Genomic DNA, 14,407 nt, shown 5'->3' on the forward strand with positions numbered 1-14,407 from the left:
TTTTTTCTATATAATACTTCTGAGATTCATCATATGGTAACATGTGTATTATAACACGTATCATTATTTTTTTACTTTTCATTGGTAAGTGCATTCCACCATATCCCTTTTTCCAGTCCTCAATCTTTTCTTATTTTCTGCCTGCTTTTGGTGTCTTGCCAATCTCTTCAGATAGGTTTTTAAATTTTCTAGATTTTTTAGCAATTTTCTGTGTGAGTTTTCTAATATGAACCACTCTGCCATTATCAAAAGAGGAATTTGTTTAGTTGCATCTTGGTCAAATAATTTTTAGTTTTTCTACTTTGTGGAATATCTTAAGATTTTCTTTATGACTTGATAAGGTCCCCTTTGTTTCACTGGCTTTTGAAGTTATACTTTTGAAGTTTTTCTTGGAGTATGAAATTTGTCATGTATGTTCAAAAGTCCAGGTTAATAACTACGTGGTTAAGGTCTTCTGTACCCTTATTTACTTTTTGACCACTTGAACTGTCTTCTACTGAAATAGGTTAAATTTTTTTCTTTATTTGGATTTTGCTGTCTTTATCCTTGTGTCTTCTGTACTTTCTGCTTTATAAAGCTGTAACATGTGGTACATTAGGTGCTACTGATATATTCATTGTCAGGTGCAGCATTTAGCATTATAAAATATTGTACTTTTTTCCATTGTTGTCTCAGGTAATGCTTTTGGACGTGAATTCTACTTTGTCTGATAATAAGATCACATTCTTATTTGCATTTGTTCGATATATCTTTACTCAGCTCTTTGTTTTTAGCCTTGTGGAATCACCTTTGAAGGTGTGTTTCTTGTATTATTCCTGTTATTTGGGTTTTATATTATAAACCACTCTGAATGGAGGAATTAAATTCATTTATATTTACTAATTTAACCAATATATCTTATTTCAGCCAACCGTATTCTTTTATGTTAACTAAGTCTTTTACTATGTGATCTATTTTCTTTGTTCTTTTTCTTAATTTTGGAAGAGTTCTATAGTTAATGTAATTTTATATAAAAAGTTTATGTACTAGGGCAGTGCCTGTGGCTCAGTGAGTAGCCCCAGATACCGGGGATGGTGGGTTTGAACCCAGACCCAAGTCAAAACTTCAGAGGAAAAAAAAAAAAAAGTTTATATACTGATAACTTTATAGTGCCTTTAGTTCTTATTTTTGCTTACTTAGGCTTCTTTTATTTTGTTTTTCTGTTTTAAGTGATATTATTTTGTTTCTTATTATCTATATTGAGATCAGTTATCTTACTTTGTTTTCCTCCTCCCTTTTCTACATTTTTGAGTTGTGTTATTTCTACTTTGGTGGAATGGATAATATTTACACTTACATCTTCAGCTTTGTTTTAATCTTTGATCTGCACTTACATATGTGTAATGTTTGGTACTTGCACTTTTATTGTACTTTCCAGAATCATCTCTTTTGGAAAAAGCTTATCAGCTAGTAGACTCTTCAACATGAGTGTAGTTGTCTTCATGTTCCTACATGTTTTATGTATTGTTCTTTATTGTTGCTACTTAAAGGGCAACTTGGCTAGTTACAAAGTCCTTAGCCAACACGTTCTTTCCTTGGTTTCTTGATGATTTTGATCCTGGAGACTGGTAGTGGTTTTCTTTCCTTAAAAATCTGATTATCGGGCGGCGCCTGTGGCTCAGTGAGTAGGGTGCCGGCCCCATATGCCAAGGGTGGTGGGTTCAAACCCAGCCCTGGCCAAACTGTGACAAAAAAATAGCCGGGTGTTGTGGTGGGCGCCTGTAGTCCCTGCTGCTCCGGAGGCTGAGGCAAGAGAATCGCGTAAGCCCAAGAGTTGGAGGTTGCTGTGAGCCGTGTGACATCATGGCACTCCACCGAGGGCTACAAAAAAAAAAAAAAAATCTGATTATCAAATATTTTACCAGGATATGTATAAGGCTGACCATTTGGCTCATTAAAGGCCCTTTTGTTTTCAGAAATATTTCCAGGTTTATTGAATAAAACATTCTATCTCATTATTTTGTTTTTCTTACTTATGAACACACAGATTGGATCTTCTTTACCTGTATTCTGTGTCTATCACTTTCTGATCTTAATACTTCATTTCATTGTTCTTTTGGTTCTTTTTATTCCCATCCACTATGTCCTTTAATGTACTTTCACTTCTGTTCATCCTTGAACACCTTATATTTTAATGTTCATTTCGGAAATGATTTCAGTTTTTCCGTTTTCTTTTTCTTTCCTCTCTTTGTATATCTACATGTTGTTTATTCTTCACTAGAGTGAGGTTTTAGATTTCAGGTTCTTTCTTTCATATTTGCAATCATTTGTTTAACTACTTAATTCATTTGGGAATATTGTGTTACAGTTTTTGTTCTTTATATTTTGTGGAGGTGAGATTGGTATTTTTATCAGCTGAAGAGTTTTGATTCTCTACTTCAGGGGTCCTTAAACTACGGCCCTCACACCACATGCAGTGGCGTGATTGTATTTGTTCCCATTTTTTTTTTTTACTTCAAAATAAGATATGTGCAGTGTGCATAGGAATTTGTTCAGAGTTTTTTTTTTGTTTTTAAACTATAGTCCGGCCCTCCAGCAGTCTGAGGGACAGTTAACTGGCCCCCTGTTTAAAAAGTTTGAGGACCCCTGCTGAGTGTAGTAGTTTTTTCTGTGAATATTGGAGTCCTTTTTTGTCTCTGATGAAATATGTAGGATTTTTCTGAGCTGAGTGATGAAGAGTGGAAGGTTGCTAGGAGGGCTTACATTAGTCCTTCCTTATCTGTGAAGACTATGTTCTAAGATTCTCAGTGGATGCTTGAAACTGCAGCTAATACTGACCCCTAAAGATACTGTGTTTTTTCCTATATATACATACCTATGATAAAGTTTAATTTATAAATTAGGTACAGTAAGCAATTAACCATTAGTATAAAGTAGAAGAGTTAATAACAATATAGTGTAATAAAAGTTACATGAATGTGTTCTCGCTTTCAAAAATCTTATTTTAGTATACTTACCCTTGTGAGATGGTAAAATGCCTTCATTGAGTTGAAGTTAGGTGAATGTTATAGGTTACTATTGATGTTGGATATAGGCATTGTGATACTTCAAGAGTCAATCTAACAACCTAAACAACTACTAATGGGTGGGTAACATATACTGTGTAGATACACAGGATAAAGGGATGATTTACATCCAGTGAGGCAATGCAAGATTTCACCATGCTATGCAGAATGGCACACAATTTAAATCTTATGAATTGTTTATTTCTGGAAATTTTTACTTAATATTTTTCAGACCACAATTTACTGTGGATAACTGAAACTGTGGAAAATGAAATCATGAATAAGGGAGGACTATTATACTTGGTTTCTTAGTTCAAGAATGTTTTCTCTTATTGGAAGTGTGAAATATACAGTTTCTTCAATAAATAGTGTCTTTTGAGATATGGGTTGATTTCTTTTTACTAAGTAATAACCACATAGAAAAAAATCTGAAAATACAGATAAGCCCACTTTTTCTGTTACTGTTGTATTTACCATAATATGTAACTTACAGATTCAAAAAATTACCAATATTTATATCTTCCTGAACAGTGCAATTCTCTGGAACACTTTAACTGATAATCCCTTAGAATTTATAATTGTGTATTTTAGCTACACCTCAGCCCCTCAAATTTTTTTGACATTTTTAGATTTAGGTTTAGGGAGTACTAGTTGAATTCTATTACATGTAAACACATGTATTATACAAGGTCAGACAGTTAAGTTCACGAATTCTTCCTACAAAAAGTGTTATATACCTCATAGCTGAATATCACCATGGTCACCTTCAAGGTAGTGTCTTGGAAAGTTATGCACTGATGCCAGTGCCTAGTCCACCCTTTGAAGCAACTTTGGAACTCTTTCTGGAATGCCCATCAGAGCTGTTGCATAGTGTCTGACAATTAAGTTTGGGAACTCATCCTGGAAAAAGTGCTACATACCTTATTGCTGAATATCACTGGGTGGGCAAGGGATGTACTTCAAAGGAGATCGTAGTGATATTTAGAGAGAGGTATGTAGAGTTTTTTCTAGGATGAGTTCTTGAACTTAATTATCAGACGTCATATAGTGGTGGAGTCTGGGCTTTTGGTGTTCCCATCACCCAAGTAGTGGTACCCCACTGGTAATTTTCATCTCCCATCCTCTACCTTCCCCTTGACTTTTAAGTTTCTATTGTCCGTTATACGACTCTGTGTGCCCTTGTGTAGCCATAGTTTAGCTCCCACTTATGAGCGAGAGCATGTGCCTTTTTTCTTCTGTTCCTGGGTTACTTCATTTAGGATAATGGCCTCCAGTTCCATTCAGGTTTCTACAAAAGACATGATTTCATTCTTTCTTATTACTTAGTATCACTCCATGGGGTGTGTGTGTGTGTGTGTGTGTGTGTGTGTGTGTGTGTGTGTGTGTGTCTGTATGCCACATTGTCTTAATTCACTCATCAGCTAATGGACACTTAGGTTGATTTTCTCTTCTTTGGTACTGAATTGTTTCATGAGTTTTTTTGTTTGTTTTTTTTTTTAGAGACAGAGTCTCACTTTATCACACTCGGTACAGTGCTATGGCATCACAGCTTATAGCAACCTCCTACTCCTGGGTTTAGGCGATTCTCTTGCCTCAGCTTCCCGAGTAGCTGTGACTACAGGCGCCTGCCACAATGCCCAGCTATTTTTTTGTTGCAGTTTGGCCGGGGCTGGGTTTGAACCCACCACCCTCTGTATATGGGGCCGGTGCCCTACTCACTGAGCCACAGGCGCCGCTCATTTCTTGAGATTTTTTAACTTCATTTGTTTTCTTCCTTCTTTTTCTCCACGGCCACGCCTCCAAAGGACACTTCCTCTAAGACTTGACTTTGAACCAGAGTACTTTTAGAGCCTTTTAACTCCGTAGGAACCAGTGCTGTGGTATCCACATTTTCTCTTCTAAAACAGATCCTAAGTTGATATTTCTTATGCTATGCAGTGCCTACCTAGCTCTTTATTTGGCAAAGGCCAAGCTACCTTTGATGGTTTTAGATGTTAGTTTTTCCATTTACATGTAAATTATAATGTGTCAGTTGGTGTAGGCTGTAGGTGATTTTATCTGCTTTCCTGTTGATCTGAAGGCTTTTGCAGGATGTGTAAAGAAAATCTGATTTAGAGGGCTACAAGTATTTTATAGGACCTGGTAAGTGATGGTCTGATCACTTTAACAAATGGTTTAGTGCCTCTTCTACATAAGCCCCAAGCTAACTACCGAGGCTAAAAATAAAAAATGCTGAGGAAAGTAATTCTTGTATTTGTATAACATTTTGAAGAATGACATAGAATACGTTTGAAATGTTAGTTCATTTAATAGCTCTGTGAGATAAATATTTTCCCCATTTTATAGATAAGGATGCTGAGGCTAAGACAGCAACTCACATAGACTAATGATGAGTGAAATCCAAACCTAAGACATAAGAGTCTAAATCTACGGCCTTTCCATCAAAATGATCATATCCTTTTTTTATTCCACTCAGTAGTCCCTCAACATTCATTGAGTTCTTGAGTTCTTTCAGCAGTCCCCAACCTTTTTGGCACAAGGGACCAGTTTCATGGAAGGTAATTTCTTCACGGATTGGAGATGGGGACGGATGGTTTTGATATGAGTCTGCAAGCAGTTGATTTCTTACGATCTCTGTGTATTCAGACCTTTGCTAATGACAGTCAGTATTTGCAGCTGCTCCGCAATGCTAGCATTATGAGCTCAGATATCCCTCAGATCATCAGGCATTAGAGAATAAGGAGCACACAACCTAGATCCCTCACATGTACAGTTTGCAGTAGGGTTCCACTCCTATGAGAATCTAATGCCACTGCCTTCTAGTAAGCTGAGCTCAGGCAGTGACGCACAGGTGAAGCTTCACTGACCCACCTGCCACTCACCTCCTACTGCGTGCCCCACCCCCTGTCACTTCCTGCTGTGCAGCCTGGTTCCTAACAGGCAACAGAAGGGTACTTATGTGGCGCATGGCCTAGAGGTTGGGGACACAGTTTTAGAATGTACTGAGCTATGTACCAGGCGCTGGTAATACAGCAGTGAACAAAACAGATCAAAACAATATTTGTATTTATGGAGCTTATGTTTTAGCAATAATATCGTCCATCTTCAATTCCCTACCCTGTCCCACTCAATCTATTCTTAACTTCTTTATTTGGCTTTTTAAAAATAATAATGAGAATCATTTATAGGGCTTAATTATGTTTGTCATTTAACACAATTGTGATCTTTAATAGTGCCAAAATGATAAAAGGATTTTTTCCTTCTGGGTAGATGCCCAGTAATGGGATTGCAGGATCAAATGGGAGGTCTAGCTTGAGTGCTTTGAGGTTTCTCCATACTTCCTTCCAGAAAGCTTGTACTAGTTTGCAGTCCCACCAGCAGTGTAAAAGTGTTCCCTTCTCTCCACATCCACGCCAGCATCTGCAGTTTTGAGATTTTGTGATGTGGGCCATTCTCACTGGGGTTAGATGGTATCTCAGGGTTGTTTTGATTTGCATTTCTCTAATATATAGAGATGATGAACATTTTTTCATGTGTTTGTTAGCCATTCGTCTGTCGTCTTTAGAGAAACTTCTATTCATGTCTCTTGCCCATTGATATATGGGATTGTTGGCTTTTTTCATGTGGATTAATTTGAGTTCTCTATAGATCCTAGTTATCAAGCTTTTATCTGATTGAAAATATGCAAATATCCTTTCCCATTGTGTAGGTTGTCTCTTTGCTTTGGTTATTGTCTCCTTAGCTGTACAGAAGCTTTTCAGTTTAATGAAGTCCCATTTTTTTATTTTTGTTGTTGTTGCAATTGCCGTGGCAGTCTTCTTCATGAAGTCTTTCCCCAGGCCAATATCTTCCATGTTTTTCCTATGCTTTCTTTGAGGATTTTTATTGTTTCATGCCTTAAATTTAAGTCCTTTATCCATTTTGAATCAATTTTTGTGAGTGGGGAAAGGTGTGGGTCCAGTTTCAGTCTTTTACATGTAGACATCCAGTTCTCCCAACACCATTTATTGAATAGGGAGTCGTTCCCCCAAGGTATTATCTTGTTTGGTTTATCGAAGATTAGGTGGTTGTAAGATGTTAGTTTCATTTCTTGGTTTTCAATTTGATTCCAAGTGTCTATGTCTCTGTTTTTGTGCCAGTACCATGCTGTCTTGAGCACTATGGCTTTGTAGTACAGACTAAAATCTGGTATGCTGATGCCCCCAGCTTTATTTTTATTACTAAGAACTGCCTTAGCTATACGGGTTTTTTTCTGATTCCATACAAAACGCAGAATCATTTTTCCCAAATCTTGAAAGTACGATGTTGGTGTTTTGATAGGAATGGCATTGAATAGGTAGATTGCTTTGGGAAGTATAGACATTTTAACAATCTTGATTCTTCCCATCCATGAGCATGGTATGTTCTTCCATTTGTTAATATCCTCTGCTGTTTCCTTTCTGAGGATTTCATAGTTTTCTTTATAGAGGTCCTTCACCTCCTTCATTAGGTATATTCCGAGGTATTTCATTTTCTTTGAAACTATGGTGAAGGGAGTTGTGTCCTTAATTAGCTTCTCGTCTTGACTGTTAATTGGTGTATACAAAGGCTACTGACTTGTGGACATTGATTTTATATCCTGAAACATTACTGTATTTTTTGATGACTTCTAGGAGTCTTGTGGTTGAGTCTTTGGGGTTCTCTAAGTATAAGATCATGTCGTCAGCAAAGAGGGAGAGTTTGACCTCCTCTGCTCCCATTTGGATTCCCTTTATTTCCTTGTCTTGCCTAATTGTATTGGCTAGAACTTCCAGCACTACGTTGAATAGTAAAGGTGACAGAGGACAACCTTGTCTGGTTCCAGTTCTAAGAGGAAAAGCTTTGAGTTTTACTCCATTCAGTAAAATATTGGCTGTGGGTTTGTCATAGATAGCTTCAATCAGTTTTAGAAATGTGCCACCTATGCCTATACTCTTCAGTGTTCTAATTAGAAAAGGATGCTGGATTTTATCAAATGCTTTTTCTGCATCTATTGAGAGGATCATGTGATCTTTATTTTTGCCTCTGTTAATATGGTGGATAACGTTTATGGACTTGCGTATGTTAAACCAGCCTTGCATCCCTGGGATGAAGCCTACTTGATCATGATGAATAACTTTTTTGATGATAAGCTGTAATCTATTGGCTAGGATTTTGTTGAGAATTTTTGCATCTTTATTCATGAGTGAGATTGGTCTGAAATTCTCCTTTTTGTTTGGGTCTTTTCCTGGTTTTGGTATCAGGTTGATGTTTGTTTCATAGAATGTGTTGGGGAAGATTCCTTCTTCCTCAATTTTTTGGAATAATTTCTGCAGTACAGGAATAAGCTCTTCCTTGAAGGTTTGATAGAATTCTGGACCAGGGCATTTTTTGGTTGGAAGGTTTTTTATTGTTTCTTTGATCTCAGGCTTGAAATTGGTCTGTTCAGGAGCTCTATTTCTTCCTGGCTGAGTCTAGGGAGAGGGTGTGATTCCAAATATTTATCCATTTCCTTCACATTGTCAAATTTCTGGGCATGGAGTTTCTGGTAGTATTCAGAGATGATCTCTTGTATCTCTGTGGGATCAGTTGTTATTTCCCCTTTATCATTTCTGATTGAGGTTACTAGAGATTTTACTTTTCTATTCCTCGTTAGTCTGGCCAATGGTTTATCTATTTTATTTATTTCTGGAAGGAAGTATGGAGAAACCTCAAAGCACTCAAGCTAGACCTCCCATTTGATCCTGCAATCCCATTACTGGGCATCTATCCAGAAGGAAAAAAATCCTTTTATCATAAGGACACTTGTACTAGACTGTTTATTGCAGCTCAATTTATAATCGCCAAAATGTGGAAACAGCCTAAATGCCCACCAACCCAGGAATGGATTAACAAGCTGTGGTATATGTATACCATGGAATACTATTGAGCCATTAAAAAAAATGGAGACTTTACATCCTTCGTATTAACCTGGATGGAAGTGGAAGACATTATTCTTAGTAAAGCATCACAAAAATGGGGAAGCTATTTTGTACTCAATTTTGATATGAGGACAATTAATGACAATTCAGGTTATGGGGGGGGAGGAAAAGCAGAAAGAGGGACGGAGGGAGGGGGTGGGGCTTTGGTGTGTGTCACACTTTATGGGGGCAAGACATGATTGCAAGAGGGACTTTACCTAACAATTGCAATCAGTGTAACCTGGCTTATTGTACCCTCAATGAATCCCCAACAATAAAAATAAAAAAAAAATAGTGCCAAAATGAGTTTTGCATGATTATTATTATGCAGTATAAGTTGGAAGTAAAAATTTTGTACTCTTAGTAGTTTTGTAATAAAACATGTACTTAGAGACTTACTGTGTTTTTTTTTTTTGAACTTTGTATCTGATGTCTTGAAAAGAGCCTGTTATGTCACACTTGGCATTGTAAGCTCATCTTCCCAATTTAAGATAATTATGAAGTTATTGATTATATACCACATAGTTTTAGGATAGGATAAAATTCCATGTTCTGGTTTTCATTTGCTAGCATAAGAGGTAAAAGATTTTATAACCAGCTTTCAAATAGAATTCCATTTAGAAGTCTTAGAGTACTTCATTAAGAAAATTAAAATATGTTCATCATTGTTGCTATTTCTCATTATAACTTGTTAATTTTGGCAAAGAAATGCTATTTTGAACTCCCATTTGGAGTAATATGGGATAATCTATATTTATTCAATTTTAATAAAAATTTTTGAGTGACTGCGTGGCAGATTAGCACCCTCTGTTGGTCATTTTATTTACCTACAGGCAGAAATATAAGTAATAAAATAAAATTAAAAGTTTATCTTTGTATGTTTGTATTTTTCTTTTGAATTAGTATTTACAAGTCTCACTAAAATAATGCTCTAAACTGGGTTCATATGAATAAGGCACATTATCATTTACTGGTGCTTTGAGGAATTTTGTGGTTATTTGCTTTTTCTTCAGGCCAGCTCTCTAATTCTAGCATTCAGAATTGGCCTTAATATTGCAGATTTTCAAACAAGTATTTATTTAACTGTAGCAAACTGTTAGCTGCAGTAGCACATTATTAGACAGATGTTTAATAATTTTTTTTTGTTAATTTAGATTAATTAGTAAACATCACATTTAATACCTTAAATAATAGGTTTGTGAGTTATTTGGATTAAAGATAATCCAAGCTTCAGAAAAGAGGCTGTATTACTTGAGTTATCATTTTTTTTTGGCTGGGGCTGGGTTTGAACCTGCCACCTCCTGCATATGGTGCCAGTGCCCTACTCCTTTGAGCCACAGGCGCCACCCTTCAGTTATCATTTTTTAACAGACATTTAATTATTCTGTAATATTATATAGTTAATTAGATTTATATTATATAAAATATAAATGTATAAATGTATATTATATAAAATATAAATGTATGATAAAATATAAATGTGTCATTTTTTAACAGACATTTAATTATTCTGTAATATTATATAGTGAATTAGATTTATATTATATAAAATATAAATGTATATAGTAAGTTTGCTGACTAGTCCTGGACATGCCTATGCAAATGATTTATAATTGTAAAGGAGAAAGTTGTACTGTGCCAGATAGATGACTGAATAGTTTGGAAGGGGGAGTTTTTTGTTTGTTTGTTTGTTTTTGTTTTTAATATTCAGCAAATTTACTTTTGGTAGTTCTAGTATTTCAGAATTTCATTTGCCTCCCCAAACCTCAAATTTAATCCAGTTTAGTAATACCTAATGGATCTCAACTTTAGCATAATCTATGAGCTATTCCATAATACTTATGTTACTATCTAAGTGTTTCCTTATATTTTTTCACTGAATAATTATTTTAAGAATTTGTATTATTCAGTGTTCATATGGATTTTTTAAAAATATTACTTACCAGTTCCAACTAAGTGTGTTTATATTTCTTATAGCAATTTGAAGAAATTGATATTTGTATTTGATTTCTAGTGGGCCTTTTAGTATATGATTTCACCAAAATATATAATAGACTATTAAACTGAACTTTTTACTCCATGATTAATTAAATAATAATTAAGGTAATGTTCTCCATTATGACAGACTAAATTTTAAAATATTGAACTTTTTAAAATTTATGATATAATGAAACATTATTTTGAATTAATAAATGAATTCTTATATCTTTTATGGAGTGAATCCCCTAGTGAAATACCAGATATAACTATAAAGTAATTAGATCAGATTCTGAGAAAATATGGCCTTACATCTAGTACATTATTTCAGTCATACTTAGTATATAATTCTATAAATAAGATGTAAATGTCCCATAAAAACTTATCAACTTTAGTACATCAGTAAATTATTTTAGCTCATTTGGAATATACTTCACCTATAATACTTACAAGTTTAGTTTAATCCAGTGAAGGGGTAAAAAGTAAGGCAAGTTTCCTTTTCACATTTGGATTCATGATAATGAATAAATAGGTAGTCTTTTTAACAAGCCTACTGAAAGCAGTGAGTTGGGTGTCATCTTCTGAAAATTAGATACTTTCCGCTTCAAACTCCTACCCAATCTTTCTCCAGAAGCCCTCTTATAATCAAATAGTATTCAAATGGAAAGTTTCCATCTTACCACTTATTTGAAGTACCTAATTAATTTAGCTGGCAGACAATTAGCTAACCAAATTAAATAGGGACAAAAAAATACAAAGAATACTCTTGGAAATATTGCCCTAGAAATGAAGTGCTAATCTCTAAATGCAGATTATTAGGAAATAGGATATTGGGAAAATACTCAAGAGTGGGATTTCACGTAGTAGGAGATACCTATTTTGAAAGTTTGTGGTACTGGTATATTCCAATGTCAGATTCGGAAGTATCATATCCTCAGAATTTCCTTTGAAACTTTTTTATTGTCATAATAATATTTTCCTCTCTACTATTTTCCACTCCTCTCTATTTTCCACTCCTTCCTTTTCCACCTTAGGTGATTTGTTGAATTAGTATATACTTAGTTCTTTGGAATTTAGGCGAAATGAAATATGATATTAATTTGTATATAAATACCTATGTAGTAGAGTATACATTTTTTGATAATTATTAGATTTTATAAAGCTAAGATACTCCTGCACAGCAAGTTGCATAATTGAAAAGTTCATTAACTTTTTTGGGGCCACTATCTAGTAAGCTAGAAATATAATTTATAAAGTAGTGATCCAAGATTTTACACTTCTGGGGACCTAAACAAATACTGTACATTTTGTTTACAGGTGCTAGTACTCAAAAAAGGCTTTTATTATAGAATAACCAGCATATAATCACTAGGGAACATAAAATTTATGAAAAATCAAAAGAATAACTATAAATATTTCTCTTAACTGTCTAACTGTTGACTAAACATCTTAAAATTGGAGTCAAATAGTTTATATTAACTGGAAGTCATTATTATTCATCAATATGTGTTTACTTTTTATTTTTAGGCATTTGTGAAAGACTTAAAATACTTATTAGAAAATATCTTTCTTCATAAGACTTTTTTGTTTTGACAGTGATATGACTTTTGAAAATAAAGAGCAAATGGCATGTAAAGGAAAGATTGCAATATCAGGTATGCTGTAGATAAATCACTTTATATTGCTAAATAAATTCTATAAAATAGATTTGGTGGGTTTTATTTTCTGCCTCCATTCTCTTCATTTAATTTTTCATACCTGTATCAGAATATTTGTTCAAAAATACTGTTTTCATCATTAGGCTCTATATTTGTGCAGAACTTTACAGCTTGAGAAAACTGTTTCATACATTACATATGCTATGCAGTTTTTTTCTATAGTACAGCCTTGTAGAAATGGTTAGGATAATTGTTCTCATTTTCTGCAGTCTCAGAAGTTGACTTGCTATCAGTGGCTGAGCTGGGCTACAAACCTAAGCCTTTTTACTCTGTTCCTTTTCTACTCAGAAGCTTTAATAATGTTTTTGATGTTTGCCTGGGCCAAAAGTTCCATAAAGGTTGGAACCATGTTTATTTTGTTCATCACTTTATACCCAGAAGCTAGCACAGTGCTTGGCACATAGTAAGTATTCAGAGAATATTTATTGGATAGACAATTGCTCTTTATCCAGGATAAAGACCAAACTTTAGTTTCTAGTTTTCCTTTCTGACCCAATTCTTTTTGTAGCCCTGTTTTTCATATTCCTATGCATAAGCTGTCTGCATTAGGTAGACAGTTCTTTCTGTGGCCTGCCAACACACCCCCTGCTTCTGACACCCAATTAGCTTGTGAAATAACTACATTTTCTTCTAAATCTGTTTGCTCATCTATTATAAAACCTTACCTATTTATCCATTCCAGGTAAAACTGTTTCCTTTCTCTGAATTTCTAATGTAGTGAGGAGAGCCTTAACCACTAGATGGCGCTTATGCTGTGTAGTCTCAGTTTCTCCAAAACGTTAAGGAAGCTAAAGACAATGGCTTGGAGATGCCACAGATTGAAGTGTATACCTGGCTGACTTGTGTGTACATTTCTTAGATAATGCACTTTTACAAATATTGTCTCATCAGTACATTTTGGAAACAACAGTATGTACGTACCTCCATTTGTTTTTAGGTAATAATTGGGTATTTCATTGGCCAAAAGCCTTGTGATGGGCACCTTGCTGTATTTCAGGCCCTGTCACTCAAGGAATTGTTTTCAGTAATGTCTTTAGGAATAAACAAAAATGATTACACAGGAAGGATAGACCTGAATTTTACAAAGGATATAAGAACTGGCCAAAATCAGAGTGATATATAACCTAAGCAAAAACTTCTTCAGAAAGGTAACCAGATTATATATAGATCTGTTGCTTATTTGATAGTCATTTATGTTTTTATATTTCCAGTCATAACACTCATACAACTCATGTAACTCATATAACACAACATATAAATCATGTTTTATACTTCCTTCTATTCTTTTGCATCCAAACATAATACTTTCACATGGTTGTTCATTATGTTTAATACATTTTAACATGAACAAAAATTGTAAATATTTAAAGGAGAGTTTCTAAAAATAACTAAACATAATCCTTCATTTCTTGCTTTTAATATGATGCCACTTAGTTTACAAATGAGATATGTTGTATTGGTATTAAAGACTCAGATATGCTAGAATCAACATGTATTACATATTGTCATTTCATAATAATTTATTGACTGCAGCAGTTCATTAAATTAAAATTAACAGTACATGTAGGAGGGGCCTTAAGTACAATCATTTAAAGTAAAAGAAAAAATGTTTCTTGACCACAGTTACTAAAGTGTAAAATTTGTTCTTCTGCATGTGTTCCTTCTTTCAGATAACTTTAAGGAACTAAAACTCTCAGAAAATGGGATACTT

At 34.5% G+C, this 14,407-nt stretch overlaps 1 protein-coding gene across 1 annotated transcript in view; it reads left to right on the forward strand.

Moving 5' to 3' along the window:
• Positions 1–14,407, forward strand: part of RTKN2 (rhotekin 2) — a 76,144-nt gene that overhangs the window by 16,264 nt on the left and 45,473 nt on the right. The window contains exon 3 of the mRNA XM_053584964.1: positions 12,575–12,633. Within this exon, the coding sequence (XP_053440939.1) occupies positions 12,575–12,633 (59 nt within the window). The remainder of the gene's footprint in view (positions 1–12,574; positions 12,634–14,407) is intronic.

Source organism: Nycticebus coucang, chromosome 3 (genome assembly GCF_027406575.1).
Source record: "Nycticebus coucang isolate mNycCou1 chromosome 3, mNycCou1.pri, whole genome shotgun sequence".
NCBI classification, from domain to species: Eukaryota; Metazoa; Chordata; class Mammalia; order Primates; family Lorisidae; genus Nycticebus; species Nycticebus coucang.